General features: G+C 45.5%; 1 protein-coding gene across 1 annotated transcript in view; it reads right to left on the reverse strand.

The window, feature by feature from the left end:
* The window catches only part of Exoc6 (exocyst complex component 6), a 145,141-nt gene extending 140,450 nt beyond the window's left edge, over window positions 1–4,691 (reverse strand). Inside the window, exon 1 of the mRNA XM_032891851.1 lies at window positions 4,563–4,691. Within this exon, the coding sequence (XP_032747742.1) occupies window positions 4,563–4,663 (101 nt within the window). The 5' untranslated portion in view covers window positions 4,664–4,691. The remainder of the gene's footprint in view (window positions 1–4,562) is intronic.
* Between the last annotated feature and the right edge of the window lie 3,749 nt (window positions 4,692–8,440).

Here is an 8,440-nt window from a genome sequence, read left to right on the forward strand (position 1 = left end):
GGGTGTGGGCTTAACAGCCTCATCCTAGCTGCCCGGAAGCCAGTCTTCCACAGGCAGCCTTCAGATAAAGATGTAGAGCTCTCAGCTACTGCACCATGCCTGCCTGGATGCTGTCATGATCCCGCCTTGATGATAATGGACTGAACCTGTGAACCTGTAAGCCAGCCCCAATTAAATGTCCTTATAAGAGTTGCCTTGGTCATGGTGTCTGTTCACAGCAGTAAACCCTCAGTAAGACACCAAGTTTGTAGTCAAATAAACTGAATCATTCTTCTACCACTTTTTACCATGTCTAAAAATAATTACCAGACTTCGGGTAACTTTAAAACCTAGATATATAATGAATAATCCTTTAATCATCTGATTGCAAGTGCAACATAATACCAGGAAACTGACTGTCAAACACAGCTGAATCAAACGCTTCTGTCTCTCCTTTCTGTATGTCCTGCAGAGGCTTTATCTACCACAGTGACTGAAAGTGACTACACTTTCGGTTCCCTCCACCTTATGAACCTGTGCAAAAGATGCTTGTCACTCCAGAAGGTTGTGGGCTCACGGACTTCACCAGTCTGGTTGTAGGATGGCCCCAGTGGTTTCAAAGTGAAACATAGTCACTGACTGAAAATTGAAATTATAACCAGTAGTTAAAGTCATACTAGGAAAAACAGTGACAGAGAACACGACTGCATTTTTAAAGTGTTTTCTAGAGTTGGTGGCCAATCTTTGGAATCTCAGCCTTCAGAAAGCTGATGGAGGAGAACTATAGTGAACTCCAGGCTGGTCTGGGCTACATAGGAAGTCCGAAGCAAAGTGAGAGGAGAAGAGAAGAGAAAGAAAAAAGGAAGTTAAAAAGTAATTCTCGTTTTTTTTTTCTCTTTCACACTTCAAAAACTTATACAAAAGCCCAAAAGGTTTTTGTTTACGTGGACTACTGTTATCAATATCACTGCATTAAAAATTGAAGGTGAGGACCAGCAAGACGGCTCGGGAGGTAAAAGTACTTGCTGTGCAAGCCTGTCAGCCTGAGTTCAGTCTCTGGAATCCAAATAACGTGGAATGCAAAAAATTCTGTGACTTCCACATGCACACCAAGGCCTGTGCCTGTGCATATGCATACACACACACACACACACACACATTCTCACACATTCTCACACACATACTCACACACTCACACACACACTCACACACACACAAACACACACTCTCTCATACACCACTCTCATACACACATACACACACACACTCATACACACACACACTCATATACACTCTCACACACACATTGAGGGGGTATACCATATGCACATACAAATATATATGTAATATTTAAATTTTAAAAAATTAAAGCCATGTTAAGACATGGCAACACACACTATAATCCCAGCATTCAGGAGGCTGAGACAGAATTACTTGAGTCCAAGAAGTCGGAGATCATTCTCTGTAATAGAGTGAGACCTCATCTTCAAAGAAAAAGAAAAGGGAAAGAAGGGGGAGGGAAGGAGAGAGGGGAGGAAAGAGAGAAATAAGATGAAATGATGAAGAAGAAGATGATGATGATGATGATAAAAACCTTAATGTAGAATTAGGTTGTTCTATTCTGGAAGGTAGAAGCTGCCATGACAGACTCTGTACAAGCTGGAGAACCAGAACCAGGAATACAATTCTGTGGAAATCAGGAATCTGGGGAACCACAGGGGCTCCCACATAAGTCTCAGAGTACAGAAGGACTCCAGAAGTTCCAGTATTCAAAGATAAAAGAAGACCCATGTTCCAGCACACCAAGAGAGAACTCAGGAGCTGGAGAGGGGGCTCAGAGGTTAAGAGCACTGGCTGCTCTTCTAGAAGACCCAGGTTCAATTCCCAGTACCCATGTGGCGCCTTGCAACGTGGAGTCCGTAACACCAGCTCCCGGAGATCTGACATCCTCAGCACCAGGCTCACAAATAGTGCAGACATATATGCAGGAAAAATACTCATACCCATAAATAAAATAAAATAATAAATAATAAAAATAATTCCAAGAGAGAGCTCTTTTGTTCTTTGGGGCCCTGCTCAGATCGCTAGGTGAGGTGCAGCCACACTGCTGAGGAGAACAGAGGAAGGCTACGGCAAGAATCACAACTCTGCCTATAATCTAGTTATCATACAAGAAAGAAACTCTAAAGAAACACTAGTATCCAATCCCTTATGTACTATGCACCTGCACAGCCACTTGACTGCTCTCTAATGGACTTCAGGGTGTTTGGCCACCTCGCCCAACCTTCCTAAATAAGTCAATGTTGCAAAGAAACGGATGACACAGTATCCTTTCATTTGAGGTAAGAGTCTCAGACTCCCAAGTCTTAGGATCACAGCCCACCACACTCAACCAATACTTATACTCCCTCTAAGATAGGCGTGGTGGTACAAGCCTGTAATCCCAGCAGCTGGGAAAAAGGCAGCAAGAGGCTACACACTCAGGACCAGCCTGGTCATTTAGCAAGCTGGATAAAACCAGGACACACACATAGTTACTCTGTCTCAAAAAGCAAAGCAAAGTAAACAAAACTAAACAAAGCAACAACGACAACAAAAAACCTTCTGCTTAAACTAGACAATGTGTAATTTAAAACTTGACCAGAATGGTAGCACAGACCTTTAATCTCCCCAAGCTGTGGCAGAGGCAGGTAGATCTTGATGAGTTCAAGGCCAGCCTCATCTACATGGTGAGTTCCAGGACAGCCAAGGCAATTCAAAGAAAGAGTCTCAACAATTTTTAAACTGCTGACCTCTGCTACATGCCACTCCTATCAGGTGATGGCCAGTCCTGATATGTGTCATTCCTAAGGTCCAACAAAGGGACTTGATTTCCAGTGTCCTGAAGACCACGAGTAACACTCCAAGATAACTCATTTTCTTTTTCTTTTTCTTTTTTTTTTTTTTTTTTTTTTTTTTGAGCTGAGGCCCGAACCCAGGGCCCTACCACTGAGCTAAATCCCCAACCCCGATAACTCATTTTCTATTCCACCTTCATTGGCTGGGCAGCTACCGAAGACAAAAGTGCATTTCCTGGCAAATAAATGCAGTACTGAATTGCAAATAAACTGGTTCATGAACACGTTAAGGAATGGCTGTCCTATGAGACAGGAGAGGTCCTTCAGTGGGATCTAGATGTCACAAAGTTTTCTTTGAGTCTGATTCCTTTATTACTACTGTATCTGTAAAATCTGATGAAGAGATTCATGTAAGAAAATTAACAAAAGGAGCTAGGCATTGGTGGTGACACCGTTAATTCCAGCACTTGGGAGACAGAGGAAGGTAAACCTCTGAATTTGAGGACAGCCTGGTCTACAAGGTGAGTTCCAGGACAGCCAGGGCTATACAGAGAAACCCTGTCTCGAAAACAAAAACAAAAGAAAGAAAAAGAAAAGTAAAAGATACTAATGGAGCCTTTCCGTATCATAGCAGGAACTTTCTGTAATAAAAACATGTAGCCTGCCTATTAAGTGCTTAGACGTAGAGAATAAACGGGCAAAGTCTCTCAAGTTCTAAATAACCCCCTACCCTGACCCCGTTCTACAAATACAGAAACAAGGCCAAGGGGGTTAAATGATTTTTGCAGTCATCGGTGACAGGTTTATGGGAAAGAAACAAGAAACACACCAGATGATCTGGCTCCCTGGGGTAAAGTCAATTTACAAGTGGAACTGACTTCATTTTATCTACATTTACGTTGGAAATGGAAAACAGAGTTCCATTTCCAGGAAGTGAATCCTGAAGAAAGACTACTGACAAAGCACAATCCGTCTCAAATTCCCTTAATGAACCACAAGTTCATTCATCCTAACTGCGAAAGATAAAATCGTAATCCTTCAAGTGTCTAACCTAGTGTTAATGGTTAATGGCTCTGTACCAGTACCTGTCTATGGGGGCAGCAAGTATTCCGTCTGGTGTGGACTATTCATTACCTGGTACTATTATTCCTAAAGAGTGTGGGTTTAGATCCATTATAAATATGCTGAAATTTTAATACAAAATCAACAAAACGTTTGTCAATAAGTAAAGGCTTCCTGTCCCAAGAGCATCGTCACCCCAGCATGAACCCGAGCTGTCAGCCCACGCTCGCGTCTCGCCCGGGGAGAAGGGTGCTGCTGCAGCGAGGGAGAAGGGTGCTGGCGTCTCCCGCTCAATTTCAATTCTCCCATGCCCGGAGCAGTCTGTGCGCTGGGGTTTCCAGCAGCGCGCAACTTGGCACCCAGGATCAGTCACTCCAGCCACCTGCAGGTGACCTTCGTCCCCAGCAAAGCGCAGACAGCCTCCGCCGAGGGGTCAGGGCCTCAGGGCATCAAAGCCCCAGGCTGGGGCGGCTCCCGGGGTCAGAGACACCCTGACAGCCACACCCACAGGCGGCGCGGTGACAGGTGCCCCGGTCCTTCGGGTCCCGCATCCCACGAGCGCCCGCCCCCGCGCGCACCACCTGTCGGGCCGACGCGCGCGCACCCGGCAGCGGACGCCCCACCCGGTTCCTAAGGAGTCCCTGGTCAGGGCGGCCCGAAAGCCCCGGCATATGAGAACTTTACCGAAGGGTGGGCCCTACGCAGGCGGTGTCGGTGCTTTCGATCTCCTGCAAGATCCGCTCGTGCTCCGGGACCGTACCCAGAGCCTCGCCGCTCTCCGCCATCTTGGCTGGAAGCGGAGGCGCCGGCCGGGCGCGGGACCCACAGGAGCGAGCGGCAGGTGGCGCAAGCGCGGCGCGGCGCTGCGGGGCGGGGAGGGGCGGGGCCTGGCGGGGTGGGGCGCAGTGGGTGGGGCCCGCCCCTGGGGAGGTAACGCTGACCGTGTAGGGGGCGGGGGGGGGAGGGGGACAACCGCCACCTCTATCTTTCCTCGCGACCTACCCCTAGTTATCTAGAGATATATTAATGCAGTGTGTGCAGCTGCGCGCTGCAGGTACCCTAGCAATGATGGAGGTGACCCTCAAGTCACACGCACTCAGTAATAGAATTGCTGTTCTATTACACCTGACGGGCTTTAAATAGAGTCAGAGAAAGGCAAAGGCTCTCACGAAAATCAAAACTGAGTGTGTCGTTAAGATTTAAGATCAAACAAAAATTCTATACCACGTCTTTTCTGAAAAGATCGTGTCCCCTGCTGGATGCAAGTTCACTGAGGTTAGTCATATTGGACATAAACTATCAAACATCAGGAGGAAAATGAGAACGAGACTAGGGCACTTGCTGGCAATATAGAAAAGAGGCCCAGGCAATGTTAGATTTCATGCTGAAGCTCTTGAAGCCAAGTGCTCCCCGGGAGTGGTAGCTGAGCTGGGGTGGGAATAGAACTCTAGGGGGGAAAAGAGTGGGTAAAAGGTAGAAGGAAATGGCAGGTGGCTTGAGCACAGGAACACATGTAGAAAAAGACTCTTGCTTAACGACCTGTATCTAGGACACAGTGTAAACCAGTGTGTCATAATCAGAGCACTGATGGAAGATTAGTCAGAAAAGAGTTCAAACCTAGCCTGAGGGACAACTAATTTTCTGCTCTCCATTAATGCAGGAGCTGTGAGCTTCCCTGTGAGTCAGGCAGGCTTTGCACTAGCCAGCTGCCAGACTCGCTCTCTTCCCTGGGCCTGTACTACCAGCTTCCCTTCCCCCCTTTTCCTCCTCCTCCTCCCCCCCCCCCGATCCTCCCCAGGGAGAATCCTGGGTGATGATATTGAGAAACCGTTAAGAACATGTACTCTGAAGACAAGTGTCCCAAGCCACCCTCCTTGACTGGTGCCACTTCACAATTGTGCAACACTAGGCAAAACTTAATACTTTTTTTTTTTAAAGGATTTGTTTATGTGAGTACACCATTGCTGTCTTCAGACACCCTAGAAGAGGGCATCAGATCCCATTACTGATGGTCGTGAGCCACCATGTGGATACTGGAAATTTGAACTCAGGACCTCTGGAAGAGCAGTCAGTGCTCTTAACCATCTCTCCAGCCCCAAACTTAATACTTTTTCTATCTCAGTTTCCCCAGCTGCAACTGCTAATAGCTTCCGTATCTATCTTGTATTGCTATCCTATATTATATTAATTTCTGTTATCTCCATAACAAATTACCACAAATGCCAGAGCTTAAAATGACTCAAGTGTAATCTCTTAGAACACTCACTGAGCTATATAGTCAGCATGGCAGCACAACTGCATTTCTTTCCAGACTCTAGGAAAGAATTTGTTCCTTTGCTTTGCCAGATTGTAAATGCTATCATATTCTTTGCCTGTGGCTTTGGCACTGTGTGGCTGTGGTAGCCTAGAACTCACTACATAGACCAGGCTAGCCTTGAACTCACAGATGTCAGACTACCTCCACCTCACACACACTGGGATTAAAGGTATGACCCATCATGTCCAGCCCCTTTTTAAATAAATATTTATGTATTGTATGTGTTCTAGTGTTTTGCCTATATGTACACTACATACAGAGTTCTCTGAGGCCAGAAGAGGGTGTCCACAACTGGAATTACAGTCTGTTATTAACCACCAGGTAAATGCTAAGAACCAAAGCCAGGTCTTCTGCTAGAGCAGCAGATGCTCTTAACAGCTAAGCCATCTCTCCAGCCAAGTTTTACTTACTTTGCATATCTGACTCCCAGAAACTTCAGTCCTGCTGGCCTGGAGAACCAGAGAATCCATTACATCGGACTGCCGGTTCCACTAGGAACTAATCCCATTACTAGTCAAAGCGAAACGGTGGAAGCCTCACCCCTCTTCCACTGTCTCATTGGTACAAGAGAATCCGGCCTTCTCTGAGAAATCCCACTTCCTGTGTTTTCAGAATATGAATAACAAAAAAATATACGTGTGTCCCCTCAGATTGACAGTATCATCACATGGGTTAAGGTCCTCGAGTTCAAAGATATCTCTTTTTTTTATTTGCAACTGCTATAGTTCCTCATAGAATTCTAAACATAGCAGAGAAAACAGAGGGATTTTTTTTTTTTTAAATCAAAGAAGACTGAAGTTAGGGCTGGAGAGATGGCTCAGTGGTTAAGAGCACTGACTGCTCTTCCAGAGGTCCTGAGTTCAATTCCCAGCAACCACATGGTAGCTCACAGCCATTTGTAATGGGATCTGATGCCCTCTTCTGGTGTGTCTGAAGACAACTACAGTGTACTTATATATAATAAATAAATAAATCTTAGTTATTCTGAAGTAACTGAAGAATTTAGGATGTGTTAGAAACTAGTCCAAACAGGTCTAAGCAAAGGGTAGAACAGAGCTACCCTGTGATTGGTACCAATTAGAAATTTAAACTATGAAAGTGTTATTGTCTTTATTTTGTTGTTTGTTTTTTAAGACAAGGTTTCTCTGTGTTGCGCTGGCTGTCCTGGAACTCACTCTGTAGGTCAAGCTGGCCTCAAACTCAGAGATCCGCCTGCCTCTGCCTCCTGAGAGCTGGGACTAAAGACATGTGTCCCCACATCCAGCTTAAACTATAAAACCATTTGTAATTTCTTCAAAATGGCTTTTTGTGCATTAACATTAAATATACCATAATGCTACTGTATTTAGTTACCTTGATAGAAACCCATGGCACAGAGTAGAAGGTCAACTGCAAGTCTCTTCCACCCATATCCATCAAGAGTTCAGTGTGAGAAACAGTATTTATGGGCTTCTGTCAGAGGATATAAATCTCATGGCTATTCATACGAATGGGTCTTTATTAAAAATAAATTAGACTTTCCTCTGCCGACTGCTTCTCCAGCTCCCGAGGCAGCCCTATCTGGCGTTAGTGCTCTCCACTTGCAGGTTCAGCTCATGAGAAGGGAAAAGAAGCCCGAAAAACGGAGTCACAAAACAACAAGGACGAATGTTCTCTCTTGTACACAGAAGTAAAACTCTAGTTCCTTCTGCAGCAAATTGCAGAGCTCAGAAAGTAAGCAAGACTAGAATGCGTGGCTCTGTAGAGTAAACCGGGTTGTGAATGTAAGAACGGCAGGCCAGACTGACCAGCTTACGGCTAACAGCTGTCTTCTGCCAAGGCACTCTTCTCCTAGGCATTGGCCACACGAACCTTTCCCCTCATCTTCACAATCTTCATACCATCTGCCCAAAGCCAGTGCTTCCCTTGGGAAGCCAGGGCTGCTTAAAGATGCCCCTTTCAGCCTCCTGCCCAGAGCATTCTTCTGCACAATTCAGGACAAAGGGAAGTCAGTCCACTTACCACTTCTCCTTTGAGAGCAGCGTTTGTTATTTCCTCTCTGTGGCTTTCTGATAGTTCTGTTAGTACCCAAAGGGTTTTTTGGTTTGGGGTGGGTTTTTTTTTTTTTTTTTGGCTAAGAATTTAAATCTAAATGTGTTTGTAAATCACACTTTTCTGTCTTTTAGGCTTTTGTTTTGGTTGGTGGTTGATTGGTTGGTTCTTATTAAGGGTCTTGAGCATGGAGTGTCCATTACACTCTAGAGTC

This window comes from Rattus rattus, chromosome 2, assembly GCF_011064425.1.
Source record: "Rattus rattus isolate New Zealand chromosome 2, Rrattus_CSIRO_v1, whole genome shotgun sequence".
NCBI classification, from domain to species: Eukaryota; Metazoa; Chordata; class Mammalia; order Rodentia; family Muridae; genus Rattus; species Rattus rattus.